Source organism: Augochlora pura, chromosome 5 (genome assembly GCF_028453695.1).
Source record: "Augochlora pura isolate Apur16 chromosome 5, APUR_v2.2.1, whole genome shotgun sequence".
Taxonomy (NCBI): Eukaryota; Metazoa; Arthropoda; class Insecta; order Hymenoptera; family Halictidae; genus Augochlora; species Augochlora pura.
This window is the reverse complement of record NC_135776.1, coordinates 21,252,253-21,276,902: the sequence shown is the minus strand read 5'-3', so window position 1 is coordinate 21,276,902 and position 24,650 is coordinate 21,252,253. Positions and strand designations below refer to the sequence as shown.

General features: G+C 42.0%; 2 protein-coding genes across 2 annotated transcripts; one reads left to right on the top strand and one right to left on the bottom strand.

The window, feature by feature from the left end:
* Positions 1-9,502: 9,502 nt before the first annotated feature.
* LOC144469944 (mitochondrial import inner membrane translocase subunit Tim17-A) lies at positions 9,503-10,748 on the bottom strand. The gene is made up of 2 exons (XM_078180684.1): positions 10,656-10,748; positions 9,503-9,997 (listed from the first exon to the last, which is right to left on the bottom strand). Exons 1-2 carry the CDS (start codon positions 10,746-10,748, stop codon positions 9,503-9,505), a joined length of 588 nt encoding a protein of 195 aa, XP_078036810.1.
* Positions 10,749-23,034: 12,286 nt separating this feature from the next.
* On the top strand, positions 23,035-24,318 carry Fd102c (forkhead domain 102C). Its single transcript, XM_078181055.1, has one exon. It carries the CDS (start codon positions 23,035-23,037, stop codon positions 24,316-24,318), a length of 1,284 nt encoding a protein of 427 aa, XP_078037181.1.
* The last annotated feature ends 332 nt before the right edge of the window (positions 24,319-24,650 follow it).

Genomic DNA, 24,650 nt, shown 5'->3' with positions numbered 1-24,650 from the left:
TGCGATAAAGATTGCAACAAGGGATGGCAAATTGTTCAGTGAACAGAGATGTAAAGAAGTGTCGTTGACATATTTCACAATTTTTGTTTTAAAGTTGATTAAAATTACGAAGACCTTTTGTTATAGAATATGATATTGTAGAATAAATATCTTCTTTGAAGCATACTTGAGCATTGTTTTCACCGCAGAGATCTCAAAGTGTTGTGGTAGAATTAGTATAGTGAACCAGCTATTTTATCGTAAGACTAGTTGAGTATTTGGAATATACGGGTTGCGAGTACCGGCAGACGCTCTCGAACTTATCTTTAACATCGTGATTAGAGTTTACCACCCCTGCGTATTCGGTAGGTATCGCGCAACCCCTAAGCATCGTGTTCCGCCGAAATCGGCCACATGTGTCCCTGGTTCAGGAAGTTGGCTTTAATACCCGACACGCGGCCTCATCAAAGCGATCCTTTCACCATTGGTAGACCATCGGGAGGCACGCTTAACCGCTCCATCGTCTTTGTCCTGAGCCTAGTTTGCGGTTACTATCCCGCTTACCAATATGTACGACCGAACTCCAAGCAAAGTCACCTTAACTTTATCGTTTTGTGATAATCCATGGCGCACACGCTTCCCATAATTGGCCATGTAATCTTGGCCATGTTAATCCCGACGTATATCACCTAATTAGAACTTTCTCGATTATTACATTTTCTTGAAAAAAGGAAGAAAATTTATAATGACATGAATGAAAGCATACGTTGAAAAATAAATTGATAAATGAAATGACGTACCAATTCTTTTTTCGCCAAAGAAGGTCGCCGTTCGCGTGTTAAATTCCTTATATGAAGGAACAAAAACAAGTGTTAAGCTTATGTGTCAAAGTCGAAAAAGAATCACGAAATAATTGAAGGCGATTATTTAACACGATATATGATGACACGGCAATATTTCTAAAAATGTGTAACAATTAACAAACTCGAAAACAATGTTACCACGAGCGTAATTACGACGCTCTAATTCACCTCTTGCTTTGCTACGCGAAATCATCCCCCAAAGAATGGCTTCTTATAAAAGAGTAGCACGAGGGTTTCATATGTAGCATGCAAATCACGGTATCCTCCGAAATCGAATTGCATTTAGAGAAAAAATAATGGAGTCATTCGAGCATGTCTGAAGCAACCAGAGCAAAAGATCGTTTTTTCAGAATCGTCGAGGAGAGAGCGGAACGTCACTGTCGATCCGGGACATTAATAAAATAATGCAGTTACGGATTTCAGGGTACTCGACTGCACAAGGGTGGAAAGGAGCCCAGGGGTGTAACAGAGACACGACCTTATGTTCGTATATCGTCACTCTTGTCTCCTCGTTTCTCTCTTTTTCTCGACGGCATAGTAGAAGCAAGAGGGAGAACACGCATTGGCATAATTGGCAGGGGTCCGCAACAATATTTATTACATGTAGGGGCAGCAGCAATCGTAATGGCCAACTGGGGTATAAACTGCACCAGCCTCTTTGCGGTTCGTTAAACGGTGTTTCGTTGGAGGGATCGTTTCTGATGTTAGAAAAATGCGCTGACGTTCCATCTCCACACCCCCTTCTTCGCACGCAGACGAGTGAAAACAGGATTTCTTGAGAGATAGAATCAAAATTATTTTCACATCGTTTGAATATTCTTGCTAAAATATTCGGTAAAATATAAAACGTCTTCCAAAATGCAATCAATTTCAGAATTATAATTTAAAAATACAACCGTTAAAAAGAATAACTTTTCTATCTGACAATGAGCCTGTTACGAAAATTTAAATATTGCGTTTCGCAGATCGTGAATAATAATCAATAAGAATTTTGATTTAATCGATAAAACTTGTTTGATGACGATTTATTGAAATTTAATGAAAACTGGTATCGAAGAACAATTTAATCTGCCAATTCAAGAACAATTATACTGAAAAAAAAAACGACAAATAAATAAATTGCTATCGTAGACTCTTCATATTTTTACCAGTATTACAGATGTATAAAATTGTTTTACTTAAAAACGCTGAATTGGTTGAACAAGCATCGCATGAAATTCATTAGAAGTTCCAAAGAAATAAAAAAAGATATGCCATTTTAATCAATGAAACATTATAATATTTTTTGTTCCTTTTGAATATTTGAAACCACTTCAATCTGCACGATCTTTTTAACGAATGAAACTGAAATTACAAAGTAAAAATTTATCGTAGTGGATAGTATTTTATCTCTTTTACATTCTAATTATCCTAGTAAAATTCAGTTTGTTCGAATACATTACAAAGAAGTAATTATTCTGAAAAGTAGTCGAAAATTAATGCCACCCAAATGTAGCCCATAATATTATCCAAATTTCTTTAGAATTCCCACGTATCCTCGAGCATCTCGAAGATGTAATCGATGTCGTACTAGTTAACTTTTCATTTTCCATTCCATTAAATCAAATACTTCAATTTTAAGAAATTTTAGCGTGGTAGTCAAGATGTTAAACATTAGATTGCGACACGGAGATGTGAAAACAAAAGACGGTATAATATCTAAAAATTGAAAATAGAGAGTGAAGAACACTCGCTCTCACTAGGTAAAGATAAATCGTCAACCTGTCGTACAATGCTCTCAACCCTTAAAGCGACGTGGATTCTTTAAACGAAAACTGTCGAGAGGAATGGGGCCGCAATCGGATCGTCGTCCGGTGGCATTAGCATAACGAGTCCCGATTTGGGTATCGGTTGTTTGGAGGCGACGACGCGTGACGTTCTGTTAGGGTTGTCGGACGTGTATCGGTAAGAACGCGCGGTGCCGTTGCATATGGGAGACGTCCATGTGCACTAGTGATTTTCGGCGCGTAACCGTGCCGGCATACTGCGCAGTCAATTAGTTTAATAGGCCAACAGTTGTTGCCCGCCGGAAGGAAGGGTGTCCGAGCACTAGTCACGCCTCCCCCGCCCCACCCCCCGCCGAGGGCTGCTATTACCGCCGATTTAGCGATTCTCTCGAGTGAAATCTGCAAGCTTGATTCCTTGACTTCCTTCGGTGATTTACCTTCCAACTTCTCTCCTTTGATCTGTTTCAATTATGATGAGTGAGCTTTGCGCTCCGGGGAGTTGAAGGGGTTGGCCTGAGTGAATGGCTAAACCATTTATTAGCATGATTCGCTAATTAATGGACGGGTTCTGAACTTTCCAGTTATGTTGTTCGCCGGTTTTATGTATTATGTTTTAGGGGTTGACGATATCATACATTCATCGTGACAAAACCTCTTCGGAAATCTTTATTTTGTAATTTTGTCAAAAGTAGTGTAGAAGAGAAATGATTCACGTAATAACCCAATTTTATGAAACAATTTTATATAATAAAGAATTATGAGAGTATATATTTTTCCGTTTATTTTGCATGACGATATGAAATACTTCTTGTGATTCGCTAATTATTAGCGAATCCAGACCACTCGTACAATTGTTCCCGAAGCAACGTTCGTTCGCGGCGAAAAAAAGAACCGGGGGGTGATGGAAGTTCCGCAAGATTTCGGTACACGTCTTACCTGAGCCGAGATTTTAATTAAAGGGGAGACGACAATGTTAGCGAAGCGTTACGCGTAATGTTACTCGACGTATCTTCTGTAATAAGTGTAATCTGCACGGTCCCGATCCTCTCAACACTAATAGTCGGGGGATAATACAGATTATAACCCCCTCCATTCTGTCCCTTGCCAATGGTACTACCCCTCCGAGCAGAAACCCGAAACCCGCTCCGACAGAAGCAAACGTGTTTGCCACTCGAATGCCAATCTGAAACAATTCCGAAGCAATCGTAGAAGGCAGCCTCGTGGTCAGCACTCTTCGCGGAATCGATTCCCGATTATTCTCGCAACGACGATCGTCTCATACCTAGCGGACCACGGAAACATGGTGATTGAAATTGTCGAGTTACCGCGCGTAAGCCGTGAAACTATTCAATAGTAGATTCTTTTTTCGATGCGACCCAGCTGGCGCGGGTAAAATTTATTTAAATGGAACATTGATTATTAGACAAAACTCGCTACTAGGAAATATGTTTTTCAACATTAACAAATTAATGTCTTGTAATATTAATAAATTGATATACGTAACATTGACAAATTAACCTGACATGGACAAAATTATGGGTTGAATGAACATCGAACATATGTATATACAAAAAATATCTGAATAAATAAATAATTTTAATTTTGTTTATTCTAATGTTGCCGATTTTAACAGATTACGGAATAAAATATAGATTTATTGCGTGTCGTATAAATGTGTGAATCTGGCTGACGAAGAGAATTATAGGCGAATCAATTGTCCGATCTTCCGCAGCATAGATTTTCATAAAAATATCCGAAAAATGGGCGCATAATAAAGCCATTATTGAGACGTTTATGCCCACACCCTGTCCCGACACGTTCCTAGACGTTGTTCATGGCTGGGGCGAACAAAAGCCTGGTTCGATCTCTTCATAGTTATGCCGAGCCACGTGTGCAACATAATATGCCATTGATGGTTATTATTCTATTGTAACCGGTACCTATTACAGCCCTTACGGATACAAATAGAACTTGGGTATGGTAAACAACTGGCCCTATTTGCGGACTAGCATTTTCTAACAGATTGTCTCGATTCATTTTCAACATTAAAGAAAAATTATTCGTAGACTATATTCAAACATTGCATTCATTTTTCGTACTTTTATTCTATTGTCGCATACAAGATTTTTTGACTGGTAAATGCAATTTTTCTACTATTAAAAACAATTTTTCAGTTAGCAAATAATATTTTGTTGTTGTTCTGATATTTCTATGTTATTTATTTGTTATTTTTTATACCATTGCGTTGTGTTGCATTCATTTAATCTCTCGCACTACGATTTTCACAGCTAGAGCGATGAATACTTGTTTGTCAGTAATAAATTGCTATCGAGCTTTCACTGTAACTGTTAAATATTGATAATATAATGGCAGAATGTTACTTCGATTCGAAAAATGTGAATAATGCCTGTAGTTAATCGAACATGTTCCCGAGTCTTCATATTTTCATCTCAATATTATAGGGCAAGAATATTAGAATATTCAATTCTGAATGAAGCGCAATCAATCGATTCACTGAAAGCGTAAAATCAATGTAAACGAAGACTACGAGGGAGACTATTGTATATGATTACGAGCGTTTGAAATTATTGCTTGGATGCTATAATCGTGACAATAAATTTCGGTCGCTGTAGAATAATCATTGAGTGTTTGGAATCATTGTAGGTTGTGCTTCATCGACTTTCTTACAACCCTTTGGCAACGGTATAAATCGGACTTGAATAAGTTTAATTGTATAATTTGAAAATATTCATTTGTCTTCTGAAAGGTGTGTAATAGGAGAACGGGGAAGCAACCCTCGGTTAAGTGTTAACTGTGCCAACAGACCCTGTTCCTTTCGTAACCCCTTAGAGAGTGGTAAAATACACGATGACCCTTTCTGCCCTACGAGCACTCGAGCCTCAAGAGAGTCTGGTGTTTCAAAGGATCGTAAACAATACTCCTGATCTCGTTTTAAACGTTTCCAAGTGGCGTGAACGAAAGCGTCGATTATCGATCTTCACGGCGTCATTTTACTTTGCCTTTTAAATGAAAATAAGATGAGATAGAAAATGATAGAGACAAATACTTTTATTTAACTCGATACGTGTACTATCGAAGAAATGATAGACTGTAGACATGATAAAATAAGAATTTCTAATTGTAAAATTGTAGTTAGAATTTTGTTTTTAAATTGTTGAAAGCATTGCACCGATGTATTAATAATAATATTAATACGATATCGACGGCCAATTCCAGTGGATTGCTGATCCAAGTTTCGACTCTATCGGTCGGTAATTTGTCAAGGTTTGGTATTGCAGTGAATTTGGCATTAATAACAATGCAACTTTGCAAGAAAAATTTTACTGTCGAGTTACGTACAATTCCTTCAAACGACGTAAATGCATTAAAAATTACTCTATTGAAATTTTTTAAACCTTTAAAATAATTCGTACGGCAAATTGTATAGTGTACCGTCTGTATTGTTGCTAATTATCTGTTTTCTAAGGTATCTTTGAAATCAGTAGACAAATTTACCAATAGATGGTTAGCATAAAAAAAAGAGAACAGTAAGGTCATTGGTGACAAAATGGTCAAGCTGATGGGTAAACATCATCGATCGGTAAAAAATATTCAGAAGATAACAAGTACCATTTAGCGAAGACATCATTACGGATGAGAAAGAGGAGCACGTATGAGATATATCATAGTAGATTGAATAGCACACGGAGACGTCTGTTCTACGTTCTGAAATACCGACATCGCTGAAAACAAATGTTCTCGAGCTCCCTGCTAAAATAGACCAATTAACCAGTTTAGCTATTTTATGGTTTTGTTGGCTCTAAAACTACAAAATACAATTCATAAATAAGTGGTTATTATACTTGTAAAATTGAGTGGAATTGTTATAGCAAACGAGTTTTATTGATAAATCAATTAAACAAAAATCTACAATAGATATAATATTTATGAGTTTACGATGGTTTATACGAAAAACGAATAATAACTAATAACTAACTTTCATATTTAAATTGATCCTTGTAATCTAATTCTTATTATTTTTAATTCAATTATGCTGACGCGAAATTATTGAGTTAATAAATACATTAATCTCTGAAGATTTATTGTAACAACAAAGGCGTAGATAAAATAGAAAATTCCAGCACCTACACATGGCATACATCTCGCATGCGATGTTACCTGCATGGGTTTCGGCTTTTCTCTACAAGCGCCGCCACTATCGTCTAAACGGCAATTGATTCTTGCCGGATTCGAATTATACGAGATGCGGTACGAATCACATGTTCCGACATTTAATAATAGAATATGATATGGTAAGCTTGATTTATTTATTTAATTTCGCATCTGCTTAATAGCAATTAGCGGCCACTTGTAGGATTTCAGTCGTACGATTACATGTACATATATTATGATATGCACTACAGTTTTGCATTAAATTATTACGTTATCCATTTAATCCGGATCCCTTAAGATACTATATAATTTCGCTAAACAATTTGATTTCTTTTAAAATTACATCATTTTTGTGGTTTATTTATACTTGTCTAAACATTCTTTGATGCTATTTTTACTTTTTTCTTTTACTATTGTTGTACGATGGACATTTTATCTATCGTTGATACTAAAAGGTTTATTTGTGTTAGGGAGTATATATCAAGAATGGAAAATTCTTTACACATAACTATGTCATTGATTACAATAGAAATATGTGAAATATTAATATAGGTACACGGTGCCAGCCAGCTCTTCTAGATTTTCTGATTATAAAAATAAAAAGACAAGAATCTTAGTGAAATAGAAATCAACTTGAAAATTATAACTTCCTCTGTGCTCCCCCATTGGGCGGAACGAATCTTTGAATTTACTCCGGTACTTCCTGTGTCTAAAATCACCGTAACTATAATAATATCGCCGATAAAATTGAAACACCGTAAATTCACGAGCCAAGATCAATTAACTCGTCATTCGCCTGCACCTTTCACTAACCTTTAGATTTCTTACTCGCTTAGCTAATGATTCTTACATTTAACCACACGATACTGTTGCATTAAGTTGGATTACGTTTTTATCTGTCTCATTTAATCACGCTCGCACTGTTTATTATTTCAAACGCCGCCGGCACTTATCAAACATTACATTTCAAGTCAGACATTCTGCACACGATCGAGTTAGGCTTGTTCACAAATTGATACATTTCTCTAAATGGATATTCGTTTTCATGAGCTCAAAAGTACTTTAGAATGAAGTCCTGTCTATAATTGCTACAATTTTACAATGAATTGCTACAAGAAAACACACAAGAAGAAATATTTACTACTAAATTTTGATATTTCACTACATTATGTTAGTTTTAATAAGCAATTTTCTTTCGTAACTGTGGTACTCGTCTACTTGTAAGCCGTGTCTTTAGTAATAATAAGTCAAAAATAAGTAAAGAGGAGAAACGGTATGTCAAACCATCTACACTTTCAAGAAAGCATAACGCTTCGCGAGTGAATGAAATGAAAATGAAAAAGTTATTGGAGTTTTATTTTTGATGCGCTCAAAAAGTAAATATGTCATAGACAGCAAGCATTGTATATTTTTCAGAATATCTTTTACGTCGACCTCAGGCTATAGTTTTTGAGATGAGGTACGCTGCTGTACGGTGTTTTTCATGGTGGCCGATTCCCAGGTTAAAATGATCCAATTTCGAATTATCAACACCGCGACGCCGCGCGCCGCTCTGACGGGGATGGTTTTCAGCGTACCACGCGCTGTTGATAGACCATTGCACAATAACTATCGAGATCTCATTGTCGCCGATGAAAGCTGATCCCATAACTGAATGCCTATCGAGAGTATAGTCACTCTTGAATTGGCGCTGCCGAGCGGACTAAAAGAGGCACGCTAAATCCCGTCGGGGTACCGTCCGAGTGTGGTAAAACTTGCTGCTTCGAGTGTCCTCGAAACGCTCGAAACGGCTCGCTTCGCCGTCACGTGGATGGTGCCTAGGACAGGCCCTTTCAGCCGTAAAATTTTTCGTATGACCGCTGACTGAGTCGTTAAAGGGTTGGCAGGACCGCAGATCCTTCGGTAATCCACGGCTTACACGGGCTTGAGTGTAAATATTGATTCCAATCTGGTGTCAGCGACAATGGGCCTTGGGTCCGGGGGCTGCACCTTCCGAATTGTCCCTGGTGGTTCGGCGTGAGCCGCTGTCAAAACAGTCATTACCACCTTACGAAATAAATGTTTCTTAGCCATGGGGAGAACGAGAGAGAAGAGAGAGAGAGAGAGAGAGAGAGAGAGAGAGACGTCATCGTTATCTCTCGAATCTGTGTCCATCGATGATGGCCAACAGATGGTGAAGATAATCGAGATGGTCAGTCGTGTGCTGGTACGGCCATTCGTTTCTCGAGGTACATTCCGACGCGTACTGTGCAAGCTAAGCTATTGAAGGATCTTCACTCGATTGGGAAAATCGTTTCTGTTCTCGTCTATTATTATGTTTTATGAAATTAACATCCGTATTGATCCATATTGATCTGTATTGATGATAAACTGCTATAAATTTGCAGTTTAATTATGATGTAAACAACGACTTTGAAATGAGAATTTATGTCTCAAACGACTTGTATGTTGTTCAATTTCGTAGATATTCATCCGTCATCACGAAATATTCGCGAAGAAAAGGATTACTTTTCAACAATCGGTATTTTATTAAGTAACGAAATACCATGGTACAGTACAAGCACATCGTTCCAGAATCTCCTAAAAGGATTAAGACAGTATCAAAGAAGATAGAATGCGAAACATGCGGGATAATTTTCGAAAGATCGTGTCCTACGGATACGTGTCACAGAAAAGCTAAAACGCACGAGAAAAATTCATCGGGATTTGCAATGATCTGCATCATCTGCCCTTGCCGATTCTGTCTACATCAACAGAGTTTGCGCCGTTCATTTGCCTCGGGGGTATGTCCCCGTTTACTGGCGCTCCACTGAAGCCGATTCTGCTCCTAGAGGACAGACCCTGGAACTCGGGAAGATTTTCGGCATCGTACATCTGTATATGTTGGGCGAACGAATCGGCGTGAAGCCTCGTCGCCATGATCCCGAAACCTTCGACCAACGCCAGGAACACACCGCCGACGGTCGCGCTTCCTATCATGGACGGGATGCCGGTCCTCGCGGCGAGGACGCCTCCGGTTAGGGCGCCGCTCAGGATCGAGTTCCAAGGATCGTCCTTCGATCGGCAACGGATTAGGGTACACTCGATCGCGGAGAACAGGCCACCCCAGAGCGCAAAGTTTCCGGCCACTTGGGGCACCCGATTCTTCACCGCCGACAGACCGCCGAGCAGCCTTTTATTGATTCCCGAAGGCGCGTTTCGGAAGCCGATGAAGCTCTGAAAGTGCAACACACCTTGTGTGACGACGGCCAATTTCGGCTGCATGCCGATACTGCCTATGCGATTCGGTCGGTACGGGCAGCAGGTGGTTAGAGAGTCGCGAATTGCTTTGACTCTAGAACTACTCTCTACACCAGTCTCGAAATCACTGGTTCTAAAACTTCATTTTCAAATCCTTGGTCCATATTACATTTCTTTTCCGCAACGCTGCGATGTCTTTTGCAACGATAACTCAAGGTGTGATATAATGAATTTTATTTTGGTTTCATTCGATCGGAATCTAAATAATTTTCTATCATGGTTACTTATACCAATACCAGTTATTTTCACTGGTGCTTCTCAAAGTAGGAAATTATCCTGTATCTATTTGTCAAACCTGAAATCGTTTGCGAGTTATTTAGATAGATTTATCGATATTTTCTTATGAAATTTTACGGCACAGAACGTCTCATTTGGCACCACAACGTGTACGTAGTCATCAATGTTTCACGCGGTTCACAACCTACTATTTAATCAAAATTGATGAATAATGTAAAGAATTGACATGATCCATAAAAGAATGGTGTAGATTGAGCACGAAAGAATCAAGTGTACATTATACGACGTGCTTCTAGCAAAGCGTAGATTTATCCAAATGAAAAATCGATTGGTTCACCTGAAAGAGTGATCCACAAATGGCACCCATGGTGAAAGCGCCTCCGCAGTCGTCGACAATCCTCCAGGGACACGGTTCTCGGTTATATTCCATTCCCCGGCTCGTCTCCAGATAGTAGTGTCTCGTTTAATTTTTCGCTAGCATAATTGAACTGCAATATACGATCCTATCGCGGCGCAGATTTCCTCCTTGCAAATCCCGCACTCATAATTTTCCGAACAACGGAAAGTTATAAAAAGCCAAAGCTCGGGATTTCGTAATATTTATTTAAAAAACGCAATAACGTCGTGTATACCAATATAAACTGTGTGAAACTGTCTGTTTTGTAGAAAGCTCTGTGACGTTTCCAGTTAATCGCTTTTGTGTTACCATGTATCGATTCGATGAATATTTCACGCGTTGACTGTCGGTAAAATGGTGGCATAAATAATCACCCGGTTCGATGTTCATTTATACGATCGCTGAGCTTGAAGCACGGGGCACGGGTTTGGTTTTTCGAATAAAGAAATAATTCAAGAAACGATCGTTGATTGACCTTGGCCGCTAAATATTAACTTCAACGTCGCGGTGACGCGAATTATAAATCTCCAAACTATCCGACCTTTCCGTATAATTATAATCCTTCGAATTGTTCCACATTTTAGTAGAATTATCATTTTTCAAACTGGTTTACTTTGTAGTAGAATCCCGTGATTTACTCTCGCAGTACGTTCCGACTGAAAACCGGCGAAGCCCTGAAAATTATTACTCCCGTCGAGTTTCGGAGACTGTGCCTGTATTGATACCGTTCAGCAACTAAACCTCCGCTGTAGTCCGTATTTAGAGAACCTACGAAAACACTTGAGCTGTTGCGACAGCCGTCCATAATCGTTTCTCTGTTTCAAATTGTTCTCGGGTCTATTGAGCTGCCGTCGCAGTCCGTTAATAATAACATGTATTTAAATCGAGACCCCCGTTATATTTTCTCTACACCTCTGCCTGAACTGTCTTCCGAAAACAGAAATGAAAATATGCAGCTTACAAGATAAATATAAATGGTTGGCTCGATACAGAAAATTATTCGATCAAATCAAAACGAATCTGAAGAAAAATGATAATAAATGTAAACTTATGAATAAATTATGAAATTATTAAATAAATTGTTCTATTAAATATGTTATTAAAGTGATCTTATAATATTTGTACAGATTACAAGGTCATTCGTAGATCAGCAAAGTAAACATTGTGTGCATCGGTTGCAAGCAAAAGCAACTGAACGTAACAATACTTGACAGAATGAAGAATATTCGTTGTTTCCCTTGTTTGGGATAATGCATAAAATCTGCAATCAATTTTCACGTTCTCTTCGCATCTCAGAAGTTCTTTCTGAATTTTGATCTGTTAATTTGCAAATCACGTACGTGCGGAAAATCGATTTTTTGCGAGAGCGAGAGAGAGAGAGAGAGAGAGAGAGAGAGAGAGAGAGAGAGAGAGAGAGAGAGAGAGAGAGAGAGAGAGAGAGAGCAGTTGTACACAAGCCCGACCAACGAAGGAAAAGGAAAGGGGACCGCCGGGAATAATTAGCGCGCGTTGTAATTGTCGCGGTACACACGGCCGAAGGTGAGAAAAAGCTGCGTGTCCACCGACCGCGAGAAGAAACGGAATGAAAATAGGGACGAGCGATACGAGTCGATAAGAAGCGGATATCTCGATCGAAGGACATTGATACCATCGGACAGCTGTTGCGTGGTCGTCCCGTGGTTCGACTCGACAACAGAGGGGAGGCCCTTTTGTTAATCGTTCGCCATACTGGGCGCAGAGAAAGGGGTTCCGCGCGATCTGACGTTAAATATGTATGTACATGGAAGCGGACGTATCGCGGGGTACGGGCGAATCGTTCCTAGAGTAGTCTTTGTAATCGAACTCTGGACAGGCTTTACGGGATTATACTTGTGTAAGATGACAATGATCTCACTGCAGACTCTTCTGTTCCGAAACGAAAACATGCACAGTGCTACATGGTTACATTTTCATATTGAGAGCTGTGTAACAATAACATTAATGCGAATTGTGAGACACGTGGTTCCTAATGACCACGTATAATAATAATAATGAAAACAATATAATGATAAGTATTGTTGTAATTAATATATTTTATTCTTAAATTCTTGCACACAAGTAGGATAATTACCGAATTAGATGAACAATCGACCGAATGCTTATCGAAAGGTGGCCAGCTTCTTACAGGTGATGTTTTGTAGAAAAGTGAGAGCAGGTAGACTTTACGCAGAAGCGGATTGGATTAGGATTTGGTAGAAAGACCGGCGGGGAAGGTCGAACCCAATTTGCATGCCATAAACCACGTCGGGTCGTGAGATTCAATTTTCAAGGAGTATCAGTCTGCTGTGCTTATAGCATTTTCCTTCCACCTTCAAGGTTCTTTATATTACACATTCGCGATTTTTATTGCTAAATATCTGGGAAACTGTAATCTTTCACTCTATCAATGACGTTCACTGTAACAAAATCTAACATAATCTTATCCTTTATTTTACAGACTCGTTACTTTCATTTTTCATGTGCTATAGCTGGAACTCCAAAATTTTTTACATCCGAAGATGTTCTATGCATATGTTACTACTGCTATACAAAAACCATTACGATATGCTATAAATACTACTACTCTTTACTACAATTCTTGTTCCAAAATAATTTCGCTGTACTTGAATTTTTCTTGGAAGAACCAGACAACTTGGAAGATTTCAGGTAAACATACTAGTTACCTCAGTTACTTTGATCATTCCTTGTTAAAGCCGTCTGCTGGTCCATGAACCTACGAACGTATGATTTGTCAACGGCCCATCTAGCAAAACTAGTGATTATTATTTGTCAAACGTTGGGGGTGTACAGAGAGTGATAAGGTAACGAGGTAGAGGACAGATGTACGACCATGTGTTTCATGGAGGCGTTAAATACGTGGTAACACTCGACGGATTCATTCGTTCTGTCATTGGACCCGCGGTGGCATGAAACTGCACACTTATTTCTCGTATTACACCCACGTACCACTGGGTGGTAATCATCGTATAATAGCCGAATAATCATTTCTGCGAGGAGGGTCGCCACGATGCTAGTAGGATAAATAAGGAACCAGCCCCGTAGGCTACGAAGCCAATATGGCCACCTTAAAAGTGCACCCCGAGCAACCCCCGCCGCGATGTTTATTATTCACTTAGGATGCTCACATTCTATTTGTTCTCCGCCGAGCGCGACTTACCCCTTCCACCGACCGACACAAGCGTCGCCCTCGACATTAACAACATTCTTCCATTCCCCGTTACGCAGGCATTCAATCAATAAATAATGCTGATCAGGATGACCGGGTTTCTTTCGACTGGATGAAACCCCAATTTCGTACTTAACTAACCGTTTAAGCATCTCGCGCATGCAACAAAAGGGTTCCGTACCCCCAACAATCCCGAAATGTACTGGCGGATAACGCAAATGCTCTTTGCGGGAATAACATGGGGATGGTTGGCGTATCCCATCGGCACCCCGGTTACCCTGAAATATTCATCCGACAACTTTGCTGTCGTAGACGACATTTGGACGGTAACCATCGCGCGGCGCCGTAGCTTTGATCTCATATTCCCGATCGTTGATCGTCCTACGCTTATTAAAAGGGCGATCGTTGATGTTGCAAACCCCCTTTGCGTCTTTTCGACCGCTAAGCGGGCCGCGGCATTAATATTCTCAAACACAAGAGCCTGCTATTCCGTGGCTCTAATCTTCCGGCCGATAAAACTCTTTCTATGAAAAATCTGCTAATATAAATTAATTACTCGGCATGGTAATGCCGAAGATTTTAATGACAAATCTATATAGACAATTTTTAAAAGGGAATAACTTTTTTAAAGATCGAACTGGACAAGCTAAAATTTTTTCGAATGATTTGTTTCAATTTTAATGTGAAATATCGAAGCCATCTAGCAGTGATGCGTAAAACTGTATGCATGACCTGTCTGAGTCCGAACACAGTAAGAAACATATGTGTATTTGTCGATAATTGCAAACCCCTGGCATAAGGTCTTAAATTTCTGAAGCAAAGGAAAAGAATTAGGCCGACCTAGTTCTGAGAAATCGAGCGACACGCGGCGAATCTATGTGCAAAACGCCCCACCCGTGGATTTCTTCCACTCCCCCGAAATTCTCTTTTTGAGTTAAATGCCATAGAAAGCAGCAACCGGTCCGGCCCGCCGCAGTCCACAATTAGTGGCCGTTATTGGCGTTCGGCCTACAAGCGAGAGCGAGAAAGCGAGAGAGAGAGAGAGAGAGAGAGAGAGAGAGAGAGAGAGAGAGAGGGGGAGAAAAAGAAGAAGAGAGTGCCCGTTCAGAAAGCAAATTCTAGAGTCAGCGGAGTAAGCATGCGGGTGAAATTAAGTGGCCGTCCATGGGCCCTTTTTTCGCCGGGGCCCTGAAAAGGAACCGGCAGGACACGAAGGTGGTCGAGTCTCCCTTTGAACCGACTCCACGCCCACCGTTTCACACGACAATGGCCACTGTCCAGCGACAATGGCTAAACACCCAAAATATTGCCGTAAATCCTACTGTTCCATTTTCCACAGACACGAGCGCGGGAGCTAACAGAGAGGTACAGAGGGTGGGAACTAGAGGGTGACAGGGGGTCCAGGAAGGGTGGAAACTGTTCGAGCTAAATATCTCGAATTTAATCTGTTCCCCTCTAATCCAGTTACATGGCCAAACGGTCACGTTTCAGACGCAGAGCGCGTCGACCGCGGCGGCTAGAATCAAGAAGGTGCGCGCGGCCCTTCAGGCCGCGTCTAGAGGACTTCCGCTCGGTTTCTGGCGCGGCCACGCGAAAGGCTCCACTCGTCCGACAATGGAAAATCTCGTTCCGAGGCCCTTCCTTCCGCCATCGGTCCCCAATTCTTCCCCACGATGCTGTGTGTCGGGCCTCGATAATAGGCTCGACACCTCTCCTCCTCTCCTTGCTGGCGGCCCATCCCCATCCACCACGCTTCGTTAAACTCGAACCAGCAGCGTGCTGGAGACGGTGTAAACACAAATGCCGCGCGATGCGTCCCGCCGAGGGCTCTCGCTTCCGTCTTCGAGTGGCAATTCGTTATTTTGTCGTTGACCGCGTCATCGCCTGCTCGAGAGCACTCGAGGCTCCGCAACGCGACGCGACGCGACGCGACGCTACGGGGCGCCGATACCAACGATGCGGTCCAGGAAAAATAAGAATCGATATTCTCCAAAACGATGTCACGGTGTTAAGTTACCGGAAGAAGTGGCAGCCGATGATTGGACACGTGGCGGCGTTTTGGTAATTCGATTTTCATCGAGGCGATCTCTTGACAAAGATTCGATCGTCTGTTTTTGGTTAATTGTCGATTCTCATTGTTTCAGCTTGCGGTACTGCGGAGAAGTTGCAACCATCATTTTTCGTTGCTTATTGCAACGCGTTCCTTGAGGCTAAGCAAGTACAGCCTCTAAATTTAGTTACTGAATTAGAGTTGTCGAATATTGTCCACTTTTTTCGTGGTTTTAATCAAATTGGCACGATAAAAATTGTTGCGTGAATATATTTCGATCTGAGCAACGATAAACTGAAAAATAAACTGTCCAATATAAGACAACATGTAATATTAAAATGTATTGTATAAATTAACGGAGCATTACAATTGAAAGCAACTTAAATTTACAGTGACTGGTTGAATACAAACAAGAAATAATGTGTACAAGATTCCGTTCAAATATCATGCGTTGCATTTACCGATCCCATTCAACTGCAATGGATTAATCTTGATAAAATTCCATTGTTCTACAATTCTGTAATACATCGCAGAAATAATTAAATTTCAATTAATTGGCCAACAACAGAAAGTTCAACGTGTTATCCATATAATTTATTCGTTCAACAATACTGTTTTAAAAGTCCCATTCCACGTATCAATGAAAACAAAATATATCTCATCTCTCAGTATCAAAGTAAAAATATCGTGCGTAAAATTGATTATATATTAATGCGTAAATTTTCCGTTTTATATTATTACAATAATAAAATATTACCACTTGCAGAGCTTATAAATGTGTCTACGTTCATTTTTATTTATAATTTTCTAAATTTACTCGATTGTAACTTGAGAAACTTCGCTAAGAACAATCAGAATCTTCCAAGTCGTTTTCTTCGTCAATTTAATATTTACTAGCCGAATTTTGATTGATCGTCCGTAGACTGCTGCGGCAGAGCTTCGGTAGCGTTCCGATCGAGCAAATAAAATAAAAGTCGGCACACGCGCATACAGCGAGTCGCGAAAGCAATAAACGATAAGACGATATAAGCGCGCCGGCGAAAGCACGAATTTTCCGCAAATGGCACGGGGGAAGACGTAAACGGGGCGCGTATCCGATGAAACTCGGCCGCGGGGCGGCAAAGAGAAAGAGCATTTAACAACGATGCTTTATGCATATTCTAACGAGCTTGCAATCAACTGGCACTAAACATTAGCGGGGCTTCTGGGAGTCGGCCGAGGCCACGTGACCCTCTTTGTAACGTGGCCAGGAACGAAACCGAGAGGGAAAAGGAGGAGAGAGAAACCGGTACAAGGCGAAGAGAAACACGGTAGAACTGCAGGACGGCGAAGAGAGACGGTCCATTAGCTTTGACGCTCCTCTCAAAGGGATGCTCCCGTTTTAGCGACGTGTACCATCCTGTTTCCTAAGCATCCCTTTTACACGGGGCCAACGTTATTGCACCGAGCCAGGGAAATATCGTTTCCGCGGCAGCTTCTGCTTAAATATTCATAATTTATAAACTCTATCGTGCCGCTCCCGTCGGGCTCCCCCCCCCCCGACCCCCACCCCACCCCACCCCGTTTCCACGTCGCGAGATTTCAGCGGCGTTCCCTTCGAACTTTTATTTTTCTCAGAACTTCACCGACTATCGAACAGAGCACACTTTGCTACTCGTGCGTCCTTCGCCGGACTTGTGTTAATTCAATTAGATTCTATATCGCAATTCAATTACATTGCGTTTCAATTTTATAGCAGCGCGATTGCATTCCAATTCAATTATATAATTTAAAACTTTTGGTTAACTCAATTGCCAATTATTTTAATTGCGAGTGTAATTCAAATACGATTGCAATTGCGAATTACATTGTAATTTAATTGAATTCAGATTGGAATTGGCGATTAAAATGTCCTGGAGTAATTCAATGTCGATTCTCCTAAATTCTGTCTTTAACACCAGGCTCCACAAGTTTCGAAACTTTTTAATTCACGGTCATTGCAAACATAATAATACATTTATTGGACATTTATACAATTTTGTTAATTCGGACGGTAAAAATCCGGGTAAACGTATTTATGTTATTCTTGCAAAGTGATAGAAACGGTTGCTAAAAATTACTAAAATAGTCATTAAAATATTTACGAAGATAATTACGAAAATGCTGTTTCCAAACGTGATAGTTTGAAATTATATGTACGTATGCATAGAGAAGATATTCGATAAAATTTAAATTTACTTCAGTATTCTTTTACCAAAGGAATCATTTATTATAAAATATTACATCTCCGAACTTTTCTGTGCTATCTTCGTCCTGATCTCCCCTACGTGTTTCACTAATAAATCATCACCGATATTGGGATTCGACCACTTGGGAAAGGTGTCTAGCGAGATCAGCAATCTTTAAGTGCAATCTCGAATCTGCAACCAAAGCAAGAACATTTTCCATTCAGATAGAAAAGAAGCGTATCAGCTTCGATTTTCCGTAAAATTGGTGCTCGAAGAGAGTAACTCTATATTTGATGCAATCAGATAGTCCTCGCTGACAGTTCAGTAGAATAATAAGGTAACGTAAGGTGTCCAGCAGGAACTCGTTCACGGATAAGATCGGTCTCAGGATCGTCGGTAGCCCGGGAAACTACTTGTTCGAGACGAAGAGGCGACCACGCACCGAAACCGGACTCGGCCCTGTCAAAACACAATAAAACGCGGCCATAGGAAGAATCGATTTCGTTGATCGTAACCAGAGGTTGCTCTTCTTCACGTGTGCGCATGCTATGCGCTGTCAGCCAAGTGTGCATATACATACGGTCCCTATGTATATAGATACCAGGTCCATTGTGTCGCCAGCGCTAAAATGCTCTTCTCGCGTCGAATAATGGCGATAATTGTGTCGAAATGGAGCATCATTGTGGGGGAAAAAAGGCGCGGTAACGATCGAGGGTGGTTCGCCGGTAAGTGGCAGATGCATGGTACTCGATTGACAGCTTCTCCGATTTCTTCCTTCGTAGTAGCACCATTGCTACGATCGTTTGGTTTTGCAGTCGAGCTTCTTCGGTTTATTGGCACAAGTATTGAAAACTCGGATCATCCTTATCATTTTATACGCTTTATATTAGTCAATTAATTTTACTTCTCTCTCTCTCTCTCTCTCTCTCCCTCTCCGTCTATTGACGACAAGAATGTTTTATAAATTAATTAAACATAACATTGAAATATTCGTCAAAATTTCTACGCTAATTTCACATACAATATTTTGACATATTTATTAGTAGACTGCGAATTTTATGAATTTCCGACACATATGACAAAAAGAGAAATGAAACTGTAAAGTCATTAGAATAGTTTGAGAGTATTCCGATGAAAAATTAACATTTGGTTGAAAGGCTTGAATCTATTAATTTTGGTGATCGTGAATTCGGTAGAACCAGATTTATCTCGTTACATATGCACAGATTCTCGTTATGCGAACGGGAAATCTTCAAGTTTGGTTTATCGGGGCACGGTACGTGCGCGAGCGTTTAGGTGAGAGTTTGAAAACCGATTAGGGGTGTATTTCGGGGCATCAAAACTAACGGATACCTTGCGCAGTCCAGCTGCACGGAACTCGACCGCCCGGGCTTCAAACTTGGTCGCTTCGTCACGACATTTATTAACCTCCGCCATTCGGATTGTGGAGATCCGTTCTGGCTTGGCTTTGAGTTAACGGGAAAACTGAGATTAACTTTAACTATGCCTTCGATGTATGTATGTAGTATCTGCATCAACTCCGCACCGATTTCCAACTATTTGATCACTCAAACAAATGTTCTCTTGCAATAGAGTTTTCAAAGTAGAACCCTATTCGTTCATATCTTACTTAACGCTTCGACTGTCGAGTTAAAAATTCTACGGTTGTCGTTACATTATAGCTTATTTAATATTTTATTTAGTAGAATTAAAATCAGCAAGCTGAATTGTATGGCATGGAATATTTTTTTGTCAACACTCTTTCAACGCTTCTTCCAACGTTCACACATTTCGCGACGCCTAATAAAATCTGGAAGATGTAACAGATTCAGGTAACAATTAATTTGTAAATTTAAGCAGATAGTTCCGTCGTATACATATAGGTGACAAGGCAGTAAAAGTTTCAATAACAACGTCAACATTCGATTTATTTCAACTTTGTGCGATTTAATAATAAATCGTAAAAGAGCAAGATAATTGGCGAAGATCGAGTCTTTAGATCTTTCGCTTTGAACTTTTCGCGCTTGTCCTACCGATGCGCAAACGAGATAGCCAGGGTTCCACCAATTAGCGGAAACGTTCGATTAGCGAAGCAGATGCGTCGACAACAAAAATGGAGTCGACGGAGCCGCGGGTGACGGTGTCGGTCGACGAGAATATTGCAATTACATTGTCCGCGCGCCAGCTCGTACCGATTGATACCAGACACAACGGTGTATTTCCGTGGACGGTTTACAGAAACGGGTGAACGCGGGAATAGTGCGGGTGGAGGGGTAGTAGAGGGGGTTGCGATCGCACGGGGTTAGAGAGAGGGAGAGAGAGGGAGGGAGAGAGAGAGAGGCAGCGAGGAACGAGGGGCAAGGATAGAGGAGGGAACGAGCGCGAGGCTGTTATTTGCAATGAAACGCAACAATTGCAATCGGAGTCGATGCACGTCGGCGGCCTCGGTAAACGCCATATTGCAGCTGGGACGCTCTGAAAAATAGTGTTTTTGTGCAAGCCGAAACGGCAGATATGAAACCAGAATGGCGGATGCTTACAAATAGTTGCTGGGCGGCGCCTCCATATAAATGCGCGCGGCCGGACTCGTTTCCTTTTGTTCGTCGACCGGGCAACGAGCAAAAGGATTCTGTAAAAGAGGCCCCGCATACCTCCCCAAGGGGCTGCGAGAACGAATTCCTCGTTTGCCACCCCTTCGAAACCACCCCAATGACTGACGACCCCAGAGGTTTCTTTTTACCGGCGTTCGAACCTGGTCATTGGCCCGAACGGTTTTCCGTTAACACTGAATTATCATAAAAGACAGGAAAGCTTCGAACAATGACAAGTTTCGTGTTTATTATTCGTCAAACACCAATAGTACTCTGAATTGGATGCAGGTTTTCAGAGTAGATATTTTCAAACGGAATAGAAATATCTTTTTAAGACGTCGCAAATATGAAACCCTTGTCGAAACCCTTGCATTCCTTGAAACTAAAGACTGCATTAATTCTTGCGTGTTCATTGTTGCCATAGCTGCATAAAATACGTGGGCATTATAAAATGACTGTATTGAAAATGTATGTGTTTTGTATCGAACGAAGTAATTCGAATCATATAACGGGGTTTTTAGGATTTCAAACGGGGTTTCTGTCAAATATATAACAAAATTTGTAAACGTAAAGTTTTAGTAAATAATTTAATAATTTTATTTAGTAACTTTTTCAACATATTTTTCACAATATTCCTGCAGGACACGTTGACCTGTTTCTGTCGATGCTGATTAAACACGTGAAAATGAAAGATAATTCTCGGAAACTAAACGGTCCAATAATAATAATAATAATAATAATAATATATAGTATAATGATACTTATACTAATAATAATACTTATTCACGAGTGTTAAAATGAAGATCTTTGCTAAGAACTGGTCGCAAACACAAAATCTATAAAGCGACAATCGAGTCGTACAGGAAAGAAAATAGGTATCGATTCTACTATATACATATGTATGATCTAAACAGTATATTATAAAGCGTGTTAAATATATTACTTTAACCACACTTGAGTAGAGAAGGAAAAGATATGATATTATATTTGCATATAAAGTCTTTAACAAACTTGTTGATTCCCTAGAATTATTGGCCACGTTTTATTTGAATTCTCCAATATTTCATTTCAGACCCAAACTACTTCTTCATATTTACAAAACATAGAAGAAATTATGTTTGTGTTTCCTTTATCGTATAATGAATAGTATACATTCTTCTATCAATTTTGTTGAAACATTTGTTCAAACTACGGTCATCCTATTCGTAATTTGGCAACCAATAGGTAACTTGCCGTATATATTGAATAAATAAATGGATAAATAAATAAATAAATACTACTTTGTTAAAACTGAAATACAATAGAAATAATCGAAAAGCATCCTTGCCTTATACACGTTACAGCGCAATATAATAATAGAAAGAATTTTGCAATCGATCGTCCCGACCGAGTGACGATTAAAAATTCGAGGATCGATTCCCAATGCCGGATCGTTGTCAACATTCTCGTGTCAAACCGCCGCCACTTGAGAAGGATTGGGCCGCGGGGGTCGGGGCGTAGTAGTGGTGGTGGTGGTGGTGGTAGTAGTGTCTCGAGTAAGATTCTCGGGCAAAGGAGAAAACGCGTCGGTGATTTTCTCGCCGGTCGGCTGCGAATCGGCTATGATATCGAGCTTTGTAGCCGGTCTGATAAGAGACAACGGGGCAGGGGAACACCATGACAAGGCGACGCCGTCGCACCACCACCGCCCCCGGGGGTAGTTTACAGAATTCAGGATCAATATCCATCGTGGTAGGTGTGGCGGATGGCAGAGGGTTCCATCTTCGGCCGCCCTCTCGGTGCTTATTGGTCGGAGAATCGGCACACGGGGCTCTGGTTTCCAGGCTGTAGCTCGCGCTCCGTTCTGGGCGAACGGGCGGAGCCTGTCTGCTTTTCCCCGGTGGGACCAGGTGGGGAGAAGCCATCGGTGCTCCTGGCAGACGGCCGAATCGTAAATCATGACCAGTCGGTCGCTCGGAGCGCATCGTGACAAACAGCCCGAAAACCGTCGGAAAACATCGAGAGCCCCGATCGATCGTGCCGGAGGGACAATCTATACTTTTGTTCGGCTGGCCTACGTTACACCTGCGTTATAACGCGTTCGTCTTTCCGGAGAACGAACACGGCGTGCCTCCAGTGAGACTCGATTATCGCTAAATCCCAAATGACCTGGGACAGACAGACTCGTGAAAGTTTGTGTGAAACGTGAGGACTAAGTGCAATACCATCGAGACAAGAAGATCGAGAAGAAATCAGGTTAGATTTGGTTCCCAGTGTAATTAGCAACATGTGCAGTAACGAGAGTCCTCCGCCGGCGAAGGAGCCGCTGGCCGTCGGCCTCGGCAACCCCATGGCTGGGTTTCTGCCTGGTCTCGAGCACTACCGTCTTCAATTGTACCATTACGCGATGGCGGAGAGGCTGCGGCTGGCTCAACAGTTGCATCCTCAGCATCCAGGGGTCGGTCCTCCGCCGTCCAGTGCCCCGACTCACTTGGGGATGAGCCCCGGGTTCCCCGCTCCATTGCCGTTGTACCCGGCGGCCGCCGCGGCAGGGTACCCGGGCCGACTGGCTCTGTCGATGGCTCTGTTGCACCCTCACCATCAGAGAATACCGGAGGAGCCGAAACCCCAGCACAGCTACATCGGGCTCATCGCCATGGCGATCTTGTCCTCGCCCGAGAAAAAACTGGTGCTGTCGGACATTTATCAGCATATTTTGGAGCACTATCCTTACTTCCGTACCCGGGGACCAGGCTGGAGGAACTCGATCAGGCACAACCTGTCTCTGAACGACTGCTTCGTGAAATCCGGCAGAAGCGCGAACGGAAAGGGACACTACTGGGCTATACACCCTGCCAACTTGGAGGACTTCCGGCGCGGGGACTTCCGGAGGCGCAAGGCCCAAAGAAAAGTCCGCCGGCACATGGGTCTGGCGGTGGACGAGGAGCCCGACAGCCCCAGTCCGCCCCCGTTACCCGCGACGCCGCCACCTCCGGCCACCCTGGGTCCGCCGGTCGCGTCGCAAACCATCTCCGGTATCTGGACGCATCATCATCACCCGCAACACCAGCAGCAGCAGCAGCAGCAACAGCAGCAGCAGCAGCAACAGCAGCAGCAGCAGCAGCAGCAACAGCAGCAACAGCAACAACAACAGATCTTCCAAAGCCAGACGTTGAGGCAGACGTCTTCGTTTCAACCCTCGAGGAAGAGGCTGTTCGACGTAGCGTCGCTGCTGGCGCCCGATGACCAGCACCAAATCGAGTCCGACCTGAGGCCAACGAAGACGAGGCGGTTTAGCTGCAGCGAGGACGAACTGCACGATCTCCACGAACCGGACCAGGACGAGGAAGACGTCGACGTGGACGTGGTCGCCGAGACGAACGCCATGCCGTCACCCAATACCACCCCCTCGGCCAGCCCCGACGCCAAAGTCATTTCCTCTGGAGCACACTGGAGCAACCAGACTCTACAGAACTCGAGCACTCAGATCTCCGGGCTGCATCTACACAATCACCTACAGGCCAGGAGTTACTACGTTCCGGCCACCTCCAGCACCGGGTCCAGCGTTTAAGGATGGTCAGTGTTTCTTTCGAGAACTATGGTGAATTCTTCGCTGTGGACGTCGTGGCGCCAGGTCCGGGATAGTGTCCAGGTGACCTTGCTCCGAGATGATCATGGATCGATAGCAGGGGTGCTAAGCTAGTCGTGCCAAATCGAGAGCCCAACGAGTTCCTCCGACCTGCCAACGACTCCGGATCGATTAGCATAATTCGTTGTAAATACCGCGAGTCGAAACGAAACGAAACGAATCGAATCGGATCGGATCGGATCGGATCGGATCGGTTCGTATCGAATCGAACCCTCGAAACGACAGCGCGCAGACGTTTTCGAGCTAACCTGACT